Consider the following 16,397-nt stretch of genomic DNA (forward strand, 5'->3'; position numbering starts at 1 on the left):
TATGAAAAACACTAAAACGTAATAAGTTGTAGCTATTATATTAACAACTGAAAAATAGAGTTTAAAGACAAGCTGAATTTTCTTTTCCATTTTCTACCTGGTAAGGAACTTGTTTTAATAATAGGGAAATAGCTTTTTTTAAATCTTTGCCAAAGAATATGAATACATGCATGCAGTATAATCAGTTAATATATAATCACCCCGAATGTCAATATATTTGTTCTTAACATTTACATATAATTTTTCTCTTACTTCCTAGCAAAATCACTGAAATTGGAAAGTGCAGAACTATTTTGTAAATGACCTATGAAATCAGAATAACTCTTGAAAAGGGAATAAGCTATCTGGTTTTGTAAGATTTGAAATAATTTATGCTGTATGTTGCAGCCAGCCAATTGTAGTGTTTCCTCAAGAGAAACATAGGAATTTGTGTTTCATACAGACACCTAACTCCCTAAGCCTTTGAAAACATGAAGCCATAACCCATGTGAAGGAAAGTTGGCTACAAATATTTTTTTACATTTTGTGCCTTCTTGCATTATTACTTTTCAGGGCCACAAACTGTGGCTCAGTATTCTTTATATTCTACATATTTCCTCGACTTCACACTAAGTAGTCCCAGGAGTTCCTTCAGAAGTTTGCATGCAAAAATAAATCCATGGCACCCACTCAATTATTATAAAGGAATATAAGTGTACTTATGAACACTTAACACTTGTAAAGTATGTTCAGAGAATATTCCAAGTCAAAATCATGACACTGACAAGTGAAAGGAATGCCATATCTCTTTACTTTTCCTGAGTTCACAAATCAAATAATTGGCCCACAATCCAAGATGTATCTGTGTTTATATTGTATCATCTCCACACACACACAAAAGTTGAGGACAGATTACTCTGTCACAGACTTGAAAAACCCATGTAATGGAAATATTTTCACTCATGTATTCATTGGGTTAGTTTATTATCATTGGATCATATAACATGATTCCATTATATCTAAGATATCATTGATTATAAGATGTTCCATTATCCTCCTCAGAAAGAGAGAAAATGCCAATTGTATTATGACTTGTCATCAATTGTAAGACACACTCTGACTTCAGAGATTTTAATGGAAAGTGTGCATCTTAGACTCTATGAAATAGTATTGTAATATACAATTAATTGGGTAATATGGCATTAAAACACTTTTTGGGTTTTATTTTTGGTTGATTTATCATATGTTAATTACTTGAATATTTTCCCTATAAATTTACATGATTGATAATTTCAGTTTTATCTCGTCATTAATTAGTATGTCTCCTTTGATCAGAGGAGAGCTATTTTATTTTACTGACGCAAGGCTCAGAATTAGATGCCACATACAACTGCAGCCATTGAAACGTCTATGCTCCGTGTGTCGTTTTCTTCTCCTCTGAATTTCTTGCGTACATAACCATTATTTGAACACATTTCAAATGCTTTTTTTTAAGAAAGGGATTTAGCATAAACCATGATATTAAAAAAATAGTCTTTGGGTGGTTTAATAAAAATGGATGTTTAATTGACTTTCCTGTTTTTGTATGCAGTGATGATGTCAGATCAGCTAACATTATTGCTGAAGAAAATGATGTTGCATGCCTGGTTATAGATCGAGAGTAAGTATGCTGATGATGTTGGAGAAAGCAGGCTACAAACACCTTTGAAGCCTTAGTCTTTTGCTATTCCAAGAGTTGGTCTCTCATTCATCACCACTTGGAAATGCTGGCTGATCCTCAGCTGCAAGTATACTCCATTAAAATTCATGTGAAGAAACAGGGCCTTCTGATCTGAATCTGTGGCAGTGGCAGATGCTGGCAGGCTAAATATTTTGCGTGCAAAGTTTGTACATAAATATCAGCAATAGACTGATTTAAATTCTGCATCTTCCAGAAATAAGCTTATTAGTCCTCTCATGGATTTTCTTTCTGCATAACAGTGAAAGACTTCGTAATTTATTTCTAAACTGCCCTAATCAGTCAAAGAATTTTTTTAACTCTCCCAGTCAGAGTATAAAATATTTATTAGCTATATACACTTCCAGGGCAGTTTTAATTTAACATTTGTAGCAATTTACAAGTGATGTGTGTCAACATTAATCTTTAAATGTTTTGGGTTATTTTTCAGGATAAGTCTCATTTTGTGTACTTAACTCACATCGAATCATATTTGATATTTTATTAATGAATTAAACATTTATTGATTATTTACTAGATGCAGTAAAGGAAATTCAGATTTGTCATAACATTGTCTAAGAAAATTCAAATACAGTCAGGGAAATAGGGCATACTCATATGAAACGTTAACAAAAAATAATAAATAGGGGGTATATAGTTGACTGCTAATTTATATACAAGTTGTTAAATGTAAAACCATAGGATCTAGAGCTGAAAAGAACCTTTGGGCATTTAAAAAAAAATCTTTTTATTATGGAAAGTTTCGAACATAACCAAAAGTAGATAAAATAATATCATGAACCTCATAATGCAAGGTGAACAATATCAACTCATGCCTGATCTATGTTTGCCACTCCCTGCATTCCCCACACTATTTTCTAGCAAATTCCAAACATAAAATTAATTCATCTATATATTTTAGTAGCCTATCTAAAAGATGTGTTATTTTTAATGTATAACCATAATACCATTAACATACCTAAAAAGTTAACAATAATTCTTAATACCAATTAGAGTTACTTTAATTCTCTCCTTTACAGTAAGAAAAGTGAGTTCCAGATAGGTTAAAGAATTGCCCCAACACTGTCATCTCTGTCCAGGGTTCCTGCTTCATTCCAACAGGTAGCCCGATGCCATTTTGGCTACCATAGCATGCATTCAGAAAAAGAAGCAGCCACCATTCGGTAAAGTGGTCAACCTTTGTGAGTGTGTTTATGAGGGAATAGGGCTTAAAGAATTAATAGGATTGTTCTAGGCAAAGAAGGGATGTGGAAAACACTCCAGGTAAAGTAAAACACAAAGGCAAAGGCATCGGGCTAAAAAATTGTAAGATACGTCCAGGGAAAAGGTAATTTTTGGATGCCAGCTCTCGAAAGGAAAATATATTGGCATAGTATTGTCCAAACGATGCATGTTTGTATGTAAGTTCCTTAAATTTATATACATGCAGTGAATGGTATTGCTGTTTGGTAGACGCCTATAAATGGCTCCAAAATACAAGGACTAAAATGTTAGAAAAGAACTACATTGCTTTTTCTTAATTGTAATCACATGTATCAACTATTTATGTAATATTTCATGTATGCATATTCTGTGAGGATGCAGTGATTCTATATAATTTTCAGATTATTTGGAGGATTATAATTTTAAAATGTTTAATTAAAGATGTAGACTTGAGATCCTATACTATACAAAGTCTCTGTTAGCCACAATGAGATTTAAAAAGCTACATGGGTTATGGAAAATGGGTTAGGGAAGATGAATAGTCAAATATGACTAGGAAGACTTATTTCCCGGATTTCCTGGGACAGTTCTGGTTCTCTGAACATATTTATTGTTGGCACCCCATTTCAGTCTGAAAAGCATCTCAGTTTGGATGATAAATTATATGATCACCCTATCTTTTAAGTCATAGCTAAGATTAAGATCCCATGATAATGCTCCCATAGCATCCAGTATACTCTTATTTATTAATCACCCTTTATTTAATTGCTTTATTTAACATCTGTCCTCTCACTCTTCTATAAGCTTCATCATTACAGAAACCAGGGTAGTCTCGTTCACTGATGAAGTAGTGCCAGCATGTGACATAGTACTTGGCACACAGGAGGTACCACCAGATGCTGGCTGAATAAATGTCACCACCCTGACAAGGAAGATACAGTGACTGAGAGCTTATGGCTTTTTAAATTCTTTCCTAATTCATTATTGTAACAAATTTTACAATGAACACATTTTAAGAAGGAGAGTTAGAGTTTGAGGTAACATTTCCTATTTTTAAAATGTGATCAAAGTTGTGGAAATAATTGTGTAAAATGGCAATGGCTCTAAGAAATGGGAAGTGTTATTAGTGTCATTTTGGTCATTGTTTGACTGTTAGGGTAAATCTGAAAGGAGTTTATTAATTACCTCTCAAGCTATAAAATTCAATGAATAGGGGCTGTTTGAATGTTACAGCTAGAAGGTTCAAGCTTGACTCTAAGATTAGTTAGCTGAGAATTTCTAGGGACCTGCAACATCAGTGTCATCTACATTAAAAGAAAAATATTTACTTGCAACAATACTTCAGTTTTTTAATAAGAAACAGAATAATGCTTAAGTAACAGTAAAAGTAAAACAAAATATAAGAAGTATCTCTGTTTTACTTGAATATTTCAACTTTTGGAAATTAGAAATTCGGTGGTAATATTGTTTCATTTCTTGCTATTTTGCATTCCACAAAAGTTAATCTACAGAGCAAGGTAGGAAAGAGCAGAGAGTAGAGCTGGAGGGTAAAATGGAAAATACCAAGCACGGGGTGTAATACATACTTACCGACATAAATAGAGAGAGACAATAAAGTTGGGAGTCCATTGAACGTGGATAGATTCTTCTGGGCTAGGCAGGCAGTCCCTTTAAGTTATTTGGAGATAAATTTTCATTCTTTCATTCTACTATGTACCAGCTGCTTAAGACATTACAGAGATATAATGTCTTTTACGAAATATACTGTTTTGTAGTAGGGACAAGAAGTAAATCTAGGAAGACTGCAGGATATAGGGTTGGGGGAGCACTGGAAGGATAACCAAGAAAAAAAGGTTTCACTGGTGAGGAAGGGGATGATTTCACCTTATGGGGAGTGTAGTATGAAATAATTCCCAGGGACACTGGATGGGGGTAGGGGACCAGAAGATCAGGTGTGTCTCATGGCCAACCAGTGATCCATGATGGTGAGGGAAGACAAAAGAAGATGTTGGGTCAGTCTCATAGAGAGCTAAGTTTAGGTAAAACATTTGGAATTCATGATAAAGGTATGTGAAATGAGGAGTATTAACCCAGGAAACAAGAAGGGGTGAACTTCATGTGTCTAACTTTGGTTAATTAGACCTGCTGATTCAGTAAACAGATCATGTAGACTGTTTTCTTTCCACTGTCTTCTGAATAAAGACGCATTTATTGGTAACCTGAATAGAAAAACTCAGATAATGGTCCTCCTTCTTTTTCCTTTGCTTTCATAAACCCCAAGGAATCAATTATATAACTCCTAACAACTATTCTACATATTTTGGCAACTTTAATATTCCATAAATGACTGAAAAACAGTTTACAAAGGCATAAATAACCCCAAGTGGTCATTTATGGGCTTGAAGGAAAATGTCAAGTTGAAATGGTAATTACCAGCACAGAGTTTTTATTTTATTTTGTTATATTTTATTTTATTTCTTTAGAACATTCAACCAGACAGTTGGGACATTTGAAGAACTGCAAAAGTACCTTGAAGGATATGTGGCAAACCTGAACCGTGATGATGAAAAAAGACATGCAAAGTAAGTGGAGGCATTACAGAGATATAATAAGATATAATAAGATGCAAGACTAGTTTCTTACCCCGGGTCTGACTTCTGATAGGTGTGAAGAAGGGAGCTAAGAGGTATGATGTGCTGTGTGGTGACTTCTAATGCTCCTGGACGAGAGACTTGGAGGAACTCTTTTTAATGCTCTTATCAATAGTATGGCTATTTTTTTTTTAGCCTAGAAGTTTTCATTTGGTGTGATGAGTAAGAATGTTAGGGGGAAATTTCCCAACAGCAGGTCTTAAGAAAGGGACCTTTTCTCTTGTTTGGTGTCTTAGCTCAAGAGGACATAAATCCAGGAAGGAAGAATCCTCTCTTGCCTGTCTTTTGATGGTCATTGAATAGGAATGCCAGGGCACTAGAGCAGCATATTCATTCTGATTGCTGGCTAAGAGCTAAGGGTAGAGTAGGAATTATTTCACTATTTAAAGGATCTCTTGCCTTAGGGTATTTGTGTGTCAGTGGGGGAAGGGGTTATGGCCTCTAAATGTGTTGACAGTAATGAAAAATTTTCATTTTAATAGAAAACACTGGTTTGTTAAAGGAAAATTATTTGAAAATCCTTTGCTGAAACATTTTAAGCATATTTGACCATACTGTAATACCAAAGTTATATAGTCAAATATTCTAGAAAACCGAAGTTTGAGTTGTTAGAGCATTCAATCAGAACCTCCTAAGTTTTTTCCGAGGAATTTTATTGCAATTTTTCTTCTGAAGGCCTTTCATAGTAACAACAATTTATGAATATCTAACCCAGAACAGTAAGCCTTAATTAAAAGAGAAAAACTGACATTTCAAAACAACAATATTTGGACATAAATTAAGTAGTACTCTTTCATGTTTTAAAACATTTATTCCGGTTCAGCCTTAGAAAGCTTCAAGATCTGACAAAACACAGCAAAGTTTCTCAGTGTGGACTTCTTTGTAGCAAAGGAAATCACCCTTCAGTTCCATTCCCTTTCATTGACTCCTTCTGTTTTTCATTTTTTGTTTTCTGACTGTAGCTTTATTGAAGAATATTTTGCATAACATGAAATTAACTGCTTTACCTCTCATTGTCTCAGTTTAACTCGTGTTCTGTGTGTAGGTCCAATTTTTTGTGTATTGAATCACTTTTCTCCTTAGGTGTACTTGCATCTTACCTATAAAAATTGAAATAACCTTTGTAGCAACCAGAGCAATAATTACCAGCAGAATTGGTTGTTCTCAGAGTGGAATTGATGTTTGGCATGACCTTAGTTGATTGAGGGGATGTAAGTAAAGTGTCCCATGTCTTTTACAGGAGGTCCATGTCTAACTGGAAGCTCTCTAAAGCACTTTCTCTGGAGATGATTCAGCTGAAGGAGAAGGTGTCCAGATTTTCCTCATCATCCCCATTCCAGAACCTTGAGATTATCGCAACACTGGGCGTTGGTGGGTTCGGAAGAGTTGAGCTTGTAAGGGGTTTACGTTTCACGCATCTGAGAGAAGCCTTTTGATTTTTTTAGTTTGTTTTATATTCCAGTGTATCTTAGAGGAACATATGAATTACTGCTATCTAGAAAGGTGCTCTGAACTGAAATTGTGAAGAACTCTATATATTGCATAGTAGTAGGTATTTTAATAATATAGCTTCTATTTCAGCCTTCTTTTAGCATGCCCTTTTGTGAATTATTTGTTGATAATAATCATTAGAGTATGTAGCAAGTAAGCAATCCCAAAAGGCTATGAAACCAAAAAATATACATTTCCAAAGCACAAAATATGGCATACGTACGTGTATTTAAAGGAAAGAAAACTGTTTTGAGTGGAAGTGCTATATGGAAATGAAATATTTAATATTACAGTTGTCTTTTAAACAGCCTCCAGAACCATGTCTGTATAGATTTATTTGACTTTCATTATCCTGTTTTTGGGCTGTTCAAAACTTTCTATCAGAATAAAGAAAAGAAGCTGAATGCAAGAGGATGTTTGAAGTACAGCCTTTTGTAGTGTTTATCAGGACAGCTGGGAACTTAGGGCCTGATTTCAGTTGTATCTTCCACATCATCACCTCTCTGAGCTTTATATGCAGCTTCCAAGGAGAAGAAGTGGTGTTGTCAGATTAAATATTCTGAGGAAGCAGAATGGAGCTCTGTGACCTTACTGGGTACAGATGGCTCTGAACTCTTGGCAATTACCAAGCCCTTCTTTGCCTGCCAGGTTTTTAACAATTCACTGTACATTAACCTCCAGGAACTCTGCTGACACCTCTGCTGGGCAGCCCTGGGCACACAGATCTGAAAGACTGCTAAGAGATCTGGAGAGTCCACTTCACACCTAGTCATACATCATCTTTGATATCTGAGGTGGGGGGTGGGGGGTAAGTACACAATTTCTTACTAAGGAAAAGAGTATTTGTGACGTTTCTCAGGCTATGTGGAACGACAATGGAAATATCCATCTGCGGTGGTATTTTTCACCAAAGATCTCGGCAAAGGATTGAATTATTAGTACTGAGATCTTTTTTTACTGTAGTTAAATAATAATAATTGAAACAGCAAGTCCACCATTACTTTAAAAGTCATTGCAGTAATAACAAATGAGAGCAAAATATGGAGTGCAACCATTTGTGCAATCTAGTTACTTGTCAAATATAGTCTGCTTTTGAACTTTTAAGCCTATCAGAACAAATATCTGTTATAAAATTTTATTTCCTTTTAAATGAAAACCCTGACTATTCATCTAGAGTACTGCTCTCCAACCGAATCTTCTGTGGTGATGGAAATGATACATATCTATGCTATTAATTAAGGCAGCCACTGGCTCATGTGATTGTTGATCATTTAAAATGTGCTTGTGATTGATGAACTGTTCTTATACTAACTCTTTCTACAAAGCCAGAACCTTTCTGATACTAAAACCAGATAATGATATCACAAGAAAAGAAACAGACCATTATCATTTATGAATCTAGATATAAGCATCCTGAATAAAATTAATAGCAAACTGAATCCAATGGCAAATTAGAAGAATTCTACACCAGGATCAAATGGGATTTATCCCAGGTGTGCAATGGTGTTTCAGCTTAAGAAAATCAATTAATATACTACACAACCTTAATAGAGCAAAGGAAAAAAATCCATACAATCATCTCGATTGATGAAGAAATAGTATTTGACAAAATCCAGCATGGCTTTTTTTTTCATGGGCAAGCACCGGAAATCAAACCCGGGTCTCTGGCATGGCAAACAAGAAATCTGCCACTGAGCCACCATTGCACCGCCTCCAACATGCCTTTTTGAAATACAGAAAACTAAGAATAGAAGGAAGCATCTTTAACATGATAAAGAGTGAAAATGAGAAACCCACAGTTAACATACTCGATGGTGAAAGACCGAAAGCATTTTCTTCCTAAGTTCAGGACCAAGACAAGGATGCCCACTGTCACCATACATTTTAGGATTGTATTGGAATTTCTGGCCAAGGCATTTAGACAAGAAAAAAGAAATAAAAGACAACCAAACTGGAAAGGAAAAAGTAAAAAATTCACTATTTGCAAAAATTTCACTATTTCTACATGAGCCTATATGTAGAAAATCCTGAAAACCCACAACAAAGTTATTAAAGTTAATAAATGAATTCAGCAAAGTGGTCACATACACGTTTAATTTGCAAAAATCAGAGGTGTTTTCATATGCTAGTAATGAACAACCTGAAGAAGAAATCAAGGGAAAAAATTCCATTTACAACAACAACTAAAAGAATCAAATATCTAGGAATAAATCTAGCCAAGGATGTAAAGTACTTCTACACAGAAAACTACAAAACAATGCTAAAGGAAATCAAAGAAGACCTAAATAAATGGAAGTACATTCTGTGTTCATGGATTGGAAGACTAAATATCATTAGGATGTCAGTTCTGCCTATAGTGTTTACAGATTTAATGCAATCCCAATCAAAATCCTAACAGCCATGGATCAAAATGGTAAGGGCTCTGAATAGCCCAAACCATCCTGAAAAAAGAAGACCAAAGTTGGAGGACTCACTCTTCCTGATTTTAAAGCTTATTATAAAGCTACATTAATCAAAACAGTGGGATACAGGCACAAGGACAGATTATTCTCTGTATGGTTTGGGCTATTCAAGGCCCTTACCTTACCAAATGAATTTAATGATTGGCCTTTCTACTTCTGCAAAAAAGGCTGTTAGGATTTTGACTGGGATTGCATCCACTAACAAGGCTACTATTTCAAAAATGGAGAAAAAAGAAGTATTGGACAGGATGTGGAGAGACAGGAACCATCATACATTTTTGGTGGGAATATAAAATGGTGCAGCTGCAGTGGGAAACAGTTTTGCAGTTCCTTGGAAAGTGAAGTATAGAATTACTGTATGACCTATTGTTAGGTATATACCCAGAAAAATTGAAAGCAGGGATTTGAAAAGATGTGTGCACACCAATTTTCATAGTGGCATTGGCATTATGCACAATTTCCAAAAAGAGGAAGAAACCCAAGTGTCTATCAATAGATGAATGGATAAATAAACTGTGTTATACACACACGATGGACTGTTGTTCGGCTGTGAAAAGGAATGAAATTCTGATGCATGCTATAATATGGGTGAACTTTGAAGGCATCATGTTGGTAAAATAAGCCAGACACAAAAGGACACATTATATGGTCTCATTTTTCAGGTTCATAGATTCATAAACTAGAATACTGTTTACCAGGGGCTGGGTGGGGATAGGGAATGAGGAGTCAGTGCTTAATTGGTATGTAGTTTTGTTAGGGTTGATGGAAAAGTTTTGGCAATGGATGGTGATGATGGTGGCACAATGTTGTGAATGTCATTAATGTCACTGCATTGCGCATCTGAAAACGGCTAAAATGGGCATTTTTAGATTTTATGTATGTTACCAGAATTTAAAAAAAAGGAAAAAGAAAAAATGTCTTAATGTGGCTAGTGACTACCATATTGATAGAGAAGATATGGAATTTGATTGTGTGCTTTATTTTAAGAATCAAGGAAGTGAATATTTTAAAAGAACAATTATTTAGCAATTCCCGTCAGGGTTTTTCATGTCACGCAATCAAAACTGAATAGATTTCCCTAAATTAAATCCTTTAACCTGAGTTTTTTTCTTCTTTCAATACAAACGTTTTAAAACCATATGCAAGGTTTGTGAATTATTTTGGAAATTTTGTTGTAAAAGGAATGTGCAAACCTGATGGAGCTCAAATCTCAGAGGGATAAGTGATAAAATATTTACATATCATTTAAGTGTGAAAAAATTTAACTCTCAGAAATTAACATTTCAGATATATTGATATAGAAACATAAATATAGGTATTGCAAACCTTTTCGGTAAGTTAATTTTGAGGGAACTTTCTATTTTTTTTTTTTTACATAGGTTAAAGTGAAAAATGAGAATGTTGCTTTTGCTATGAAATGTATAAGGAAGAAACACATAGTTGACACTAAGCAACAAGAACATATCTACTCAGAAAAGAGGATACTGGAAGAATTATGTTCTCCATTTATTGTAAAGTAAGTGAGCCTGTGGCCTCCTAGGACTTCATGATTTGTAGACTCTTCTTTTGAATATTTCTGTGCAAGACAGCAGCAGGAAAAGTCAATGGAGGCCCCACTCTGAATTCTTCATTCTGGTCACGGTAACCATGCTTAAGTTGTTAGAAATTTGAAGTTTGGATCCAGGAGTTTTCCAGATGTTTTTATTCTTTTAAGTAATTCTCAGGAAAGTATGAATGTGCCTGTGTATATGAATATAAAATAATTACAGAATCGTTTGAGCTATTCAATCTGGACCTAATGCAGAATTTGGTGATAGAAGAATAAGAATTCATCAGAATCCCTGTTGGTATGTGTGGACTGTCGAAGGGGCACCAAAGCTTGGTCTAGGCCTCTCTGCCTGGATACCAAAAGATCCATCTCCTAATAATTAGTAGTAACACCAGAGTTTGGAGGAGAAATATAAATTATTCTAGGCTACAACTTCTACAACTTTTTTTTACCTGTTAATTCATGGGTTAAAGTAAGCCAGTTTATGTAACCATTTATCATGTTTTAATATCCTAGAATGTAGCTTTAGTAATTTTTACATGATATGAACTGTCCCTGTAATGATCAGAATTTGTGCTTTTTGAACAAAGACCCTTTCTGCCCATCACATTCCCATGGGTGTTGTTTTTTCAAGATTGTGAAAGAAGTTTGAACCTAGGCAATGCAAGCAATAGAGTTATCCAGTTATGCATTACTTGTGTTCCGAGAACACCCTTTTATTATCAATATTTTATTGACAAACTTTGATGAGCACCTTTAGGAAATGGATTAGGTTTTATTCATTTTTTTCACTTACAGCCTTTGCAAAGTGCTTGGCATGCAGCTGGATAATAGTAATCATATCAAGAATAAATATTGACAGCTTAAAATATGCCAGGCACTCTTCCATGAAGTAATATGTAATATTTATTTGATCCTCATAATAGACAAGAAGTGAGGCAAATGTTATGATTATCATCATTGTACACTGAGAAAACTGGGGCCACATACCTGCCAAATGCCCAATCTAGAATTCAATCCTAGACAACTTGGTTCAGTAACCCACTCTCTGAACCACTTTACCAGAATCTCTCTTCTGTCTGTATGTGATGTAGTTGCTCTGCCATCTGCTTTGGCCTGGGAATAGTGCTAGGGTGGAAAGGGGTGTCTTGATCATGAAGACACAAAAACTGCTTTTACCCGATTTTGAAATATGGCATCTTGCCCGTATCACTCTCCGGGTCTAAGGTACTCATTCTCCAAGCTTCCGGGAGTACTGCCAGCTGTGGGCTGAAGCCCAGTCCCTCTCAAGTGAAAAGTGAACCAAAATCATGCCCTGTCCCCAAGGACACTTTGCATCTAGTGACTGGTTGATGAGGTGGAGGTTGTCCTAGCAGATCTCCTTGAGGCTGAAGCTTTTATTGCATCTACATCTCAGCCAACCTCTCCCTTTGCCCAAACCTGCTTCCTTCCTTACCAAGGCTGGCGTTCCTGAATTCATTCCTCACTGAACTTACTGCTTATAAATCTTTGCCTCGGAGTCTGTTTCCAAGGAAATCCAACCTAAAGTAAAGAACTATGGGACTTAAGATATGGACAAAAGTAACTGTCATGCAAGGCCTATCTTAAAGGAGATACATGCAGAAGCCTCAGACTTTTCAGAGGAGGGAGAGGTCATATTTGTAGGTGAGCTAATGAGATACTATTGTAAAGGTGGCCTCTGAACTTGGCCTTGAAGAATGGATGAGACTTTTCCTGTGAAACTGAGATTAAGGAGTTCAGTTTGTGGGTAGAGGAAGGGCAGTTTAAGTAAAGGGATCCACATAAGCAAAAGCAAGGCCTTCGTAAAGATCAGAGAGTATTAGGTGCAAAGTCCTTATAGCTTTAGGATGTTTGTAAGGAGTTATGAGGGTTACTGGTCAAAATGCTATTAATGATATTCTTAAACAACTGTAAAGAGGTTTTAAAACTAGATTTCTAATAATCGCATTTTTAAATTTGTTTCCACAGATTATATCGTACTTTCAAGGACAATAAGTATGTATACATGCTTCTGGAGGCCTGCTTAGGTGGGGAGTTATGGAGTATATTAAGGGACAGGTAATGTAAAAGAGCTTATAAACTGTAAGCTTTTGGCTCATCACACCTTGCTTAAAGCATCTAAAGGATGCTATCTTCATGATCATTTAAAGAATCATGAAATGATTATAAGAAAATATTATCAGATGATAAAATAAAGTAGCAATAGTGATATTTCTTAGCTAACATTACAGTGGTGTCATAATCATCCTGTAAAGTAATTGTTTTCATCACCATAGGGATTCATAAATCCCAGGCTTAGAGAAGGTGTGAATTGTCCAAGGTCTCATGGTCGATATGAGTCACAATCAGGGTATCGACCTAGATATTTCCGATTCTGATTCCAATTCTTTCTAGGGGGAAATAAAGAAATAATGGGTATGTGTGTGTGTGTGTGTGTGTGTGTGTGTGTGTTTAAGCCCTCACTGAGAAGAAGAGTAAGATGTGCACAATAGTTAAGTTTTACAAAAGGGTGATTTCCACACAATCACAACCACAGATATTTACTGAACATCATTTATATACAAGTTTCCAGAGTAAACAGTGTAGAGATTTTCTAGAAAGGTAGGTTTTTGTAATCAAGAGTATAAAAATACAAACTTTTCCTACTATGAGATTAGAGTTGATTTGGAGAGATTAATATCTGCAAGTTTTAAGACATTTTATTATTATTAAATAATAAATTAAACTGACAGAAATTAAACTGACAAAGAAAGTTGGCAATATGTAATTAAATGCCAAATGAATGTTGTAATAAGAAGCTCAGGGGAGGAGGGGGAGAGAGAAAAACTTGATAGTAGAGGATGGGCTTAAACTAAATTTTAAAGATGACAAAAATTGGGGAAGGCTGGAAGAAAGGGAACTGGTATAATTTGGGAAAGTATCAGGTCTTCTTATGAATAATGAGCAAACATTTGAGTGAAAAATCAGGGCAGCAAAAGAGGAGGTGGGAATATAGTTTGGTGCGAGGTTGTGGAGGATAGGCCTAAGCATTTAGTTGCTACTACCTGGGCTAGGGATTTTCAACTTTACGTCAGAATCGGTGGGAAACTTCTAACACATAAAAATGCTGGGGCCTAACTTCAGACATTGTGATTCAGTTCTTCTAGGACAGGGCCCCAGAAGTTACTTTATAAATGATTCTCAGACAGTGCTAATGTGTATTCCTGGTTGACAATCTCTGATGTAGGTGGTAAGAGACCACTGCTCATTTGAGTAGAAGATGAGTGTGTTGTGTTAGGAGCATGTTGTTGGATGGACTAGAATGGAAGAAACGGAAGGGATGCGGAAACTTTCATGATACGTGCAAAAGCAGAGGCATGCTCCATCTTTGCTTTAACATGTAAATCTACTTAGAAAACAGTTCCTGATACTGTTAGGTGCTGTGTCTAACCCTCCGTGAAATATACAGCAAACCTATGTCATGGATATGAATTCAGTGGGTCAGTTCAGGTAAACAACTTGCCCAAGGACTTAGTAAGTGAAGATGTAGGATTTAAACCCTATCTCTCTCACTCTAAAGCCACACTCCTCTGTTACACCAGATAGCAAATCTCCACCACATTTTAAGAATCCAGTTTGTGAAACTGCACACAGTGGTAACACAGAGCAATTCTAATATGATCAAAAACACCAGACAGGAAAGAATTATAGGCCACTTTCTCCCTGAGTTACTATTACATGCCATACAAACAAGAAAGTGATCATGATCACTTGAGTCATTTTTTTTCATCAACAAATAACTTGCAAAAAGCTGGTTCAAGCTCTACATTAAAATAGTTGCATTTTCTCTAGACTTTCTCTACAATTATTTGGGTATAAACATTTTTATTTTAATGAAGTAATTCTTGTTAGCATTGGGTATTTCCCCCCCTTTTTTATGATCAGCAAACAGCCTAATTTATCTGTTTTGTATAAACAATTTTTAAGTGGTGAAGCTCTGCAAAGCATTTATATTGCACAAGTTTACCAATTGTAATGATTGGTAAACAATGATTGACACCGAGTACAAATATTCCAGCATGTTAATAGGGAAACTGCTTTCCTTGCAGAGGCAGCTTTGATGAACCCACTTCCAAGTTCTGTGTGGCATGTGTGACAGAAGCATTTGATTACCTGCATCGACTAGGTATTATCTACAGAGACCTGAAACCAGAAAATTTAATTCTAGATGCTGAGGGTTATCTTAAATTGGTAAGACAAATTCTCTGACTTACCGTGTCATATAAGATGTTTCCAAGCACAAAGTTCTGTTGTAGAGTGATTTTCTTTCTCATCATGGTTATTTTCATTTTGGGGCTATGACCTTTGAAATTAGTACACTTAGACAGGGAGCTATTTACAAGCACAGTATTTTTGTCTAGAAACTTAAATATTCCACCCATATTCATGATGACTGTGAAGCATTTATATAACAGAATTGGACTTGAACATTGGATTTTGTTCTTAACTTGTGTAATAATTTTAACTAAGTCTTAGTTGATTTCTGCTATGTATTGGAAATAGCTGTAAGGAATAATGAAAGAAGATGGTATTCTCCTGCTCCTGAGTCTATGTAGGGGGAGAAGATAAACAAATAAATGGTATTTTTTAAAAGAACTCTTTTTAGGTGATTCTAATGTGCAAAAAAGATTGAAAATCACAACATAGCTATAGGCTGCTTGAGGACAGAGACTTTCCTTGTTATCCCTCTTTGTCATCTCTTGATGCCTAACATGGGCCTCTTTGCATGTTACAGTACAGAAAATAATGCTACCAGACAACCTTAAATTTCTTTCAGAGAGAAGCTATAATAGAATGAAAAAGTCATGGTTGAGGAGAAATCAAAGCACTTTTGTACCTCAGGAGGGGAACACATGAGGCTGGGGAACCCAGGCTCCACATTTCAGGGTCCATTTGTCAGTACCTCAGGGACGTTAAAACATCTCTGAACTTAATATTTGCAAAAATATTAAACATTTCTCACATCATAGTTTTTATATGAAGAAATAATAACTATTACCATTTAATGAGCAGTTACTATGTGTAAACCTATTATGTTAAACCCTCTTACAATTAATCTCTTCTAACAACCTGTGAGGTAAGTTTAACCACCCACATATTACAACTGTGTAATTTAGGCCTGAGGAATTCAATTTATTATGTGTAATTGCAAGATTTCTCTCCATGGTAAGGAATGAAATAAAAACCCTTTCATGTGGATAGGCAATGGTGGCTCGGTAGCAGAGTTCTCGCCTCCTTTGCTGGATACCCGGGTTCGATTCCTG

The 16,397-nt window shown here is 35.5% G+C and overlaps 1 protein-coding gene across 2 annotated transcripts in view; it reads left to right on the top strand.

Annotated features, from left to right (window-relative positions):
• The window catches only part of PRKG2 (protein kinase cGMP-dependent 2), an 87,949-nt gene that overhangs the window by 38,615 nt on the left and 32,937 nt on the right, over nt 1-16,397 (top strand). The window contains exons 9-14 of one of the 2 annotated variants that reach the window (XM_077143037.1): nt 1,571-1,639; nt 5,404-5,502; nt 6,812-6,965; nt 10,904-11,040; nt 13,063-13,152; nt 15,183-15,324. In XM_077143037.1, the coding sequence (XP_076999152.1) occupies nt 1,571-1,639; nt 5,404-5,502; nt 6,812-6,965; nt 10,904-11,040; nt 13,063-13,152; nt 15,183-15,324 (691 nt within the window). Of the gene's footprint in view, nt 1-1,570; nt 1,640-5,403; nt 5,503-6,811; nt 6,966-10,903; nt 11,041-13,062; nt 13,153-15,182; nt 15,325-16,397 lie in introns of those variants that run through there. The other variant, XM_077143038.1, reaches the window with a different exon arrangement.

This window comes from Tamandua tetradactyla, chromosome 24, assembly GCF_023851605.1.
Source record: "Tamandua tetradactyla isolate mTamTet1 chromosome 24, mTamTet1.pri, whole genome shotgun sequence".
Classification (NCBI taxonomy): Eukaryota; Metazoa; Chordata; class Mammalia; order Pilosa; family Myrmecophagidae; genus Tamandua; species Tamandua tetradactyla.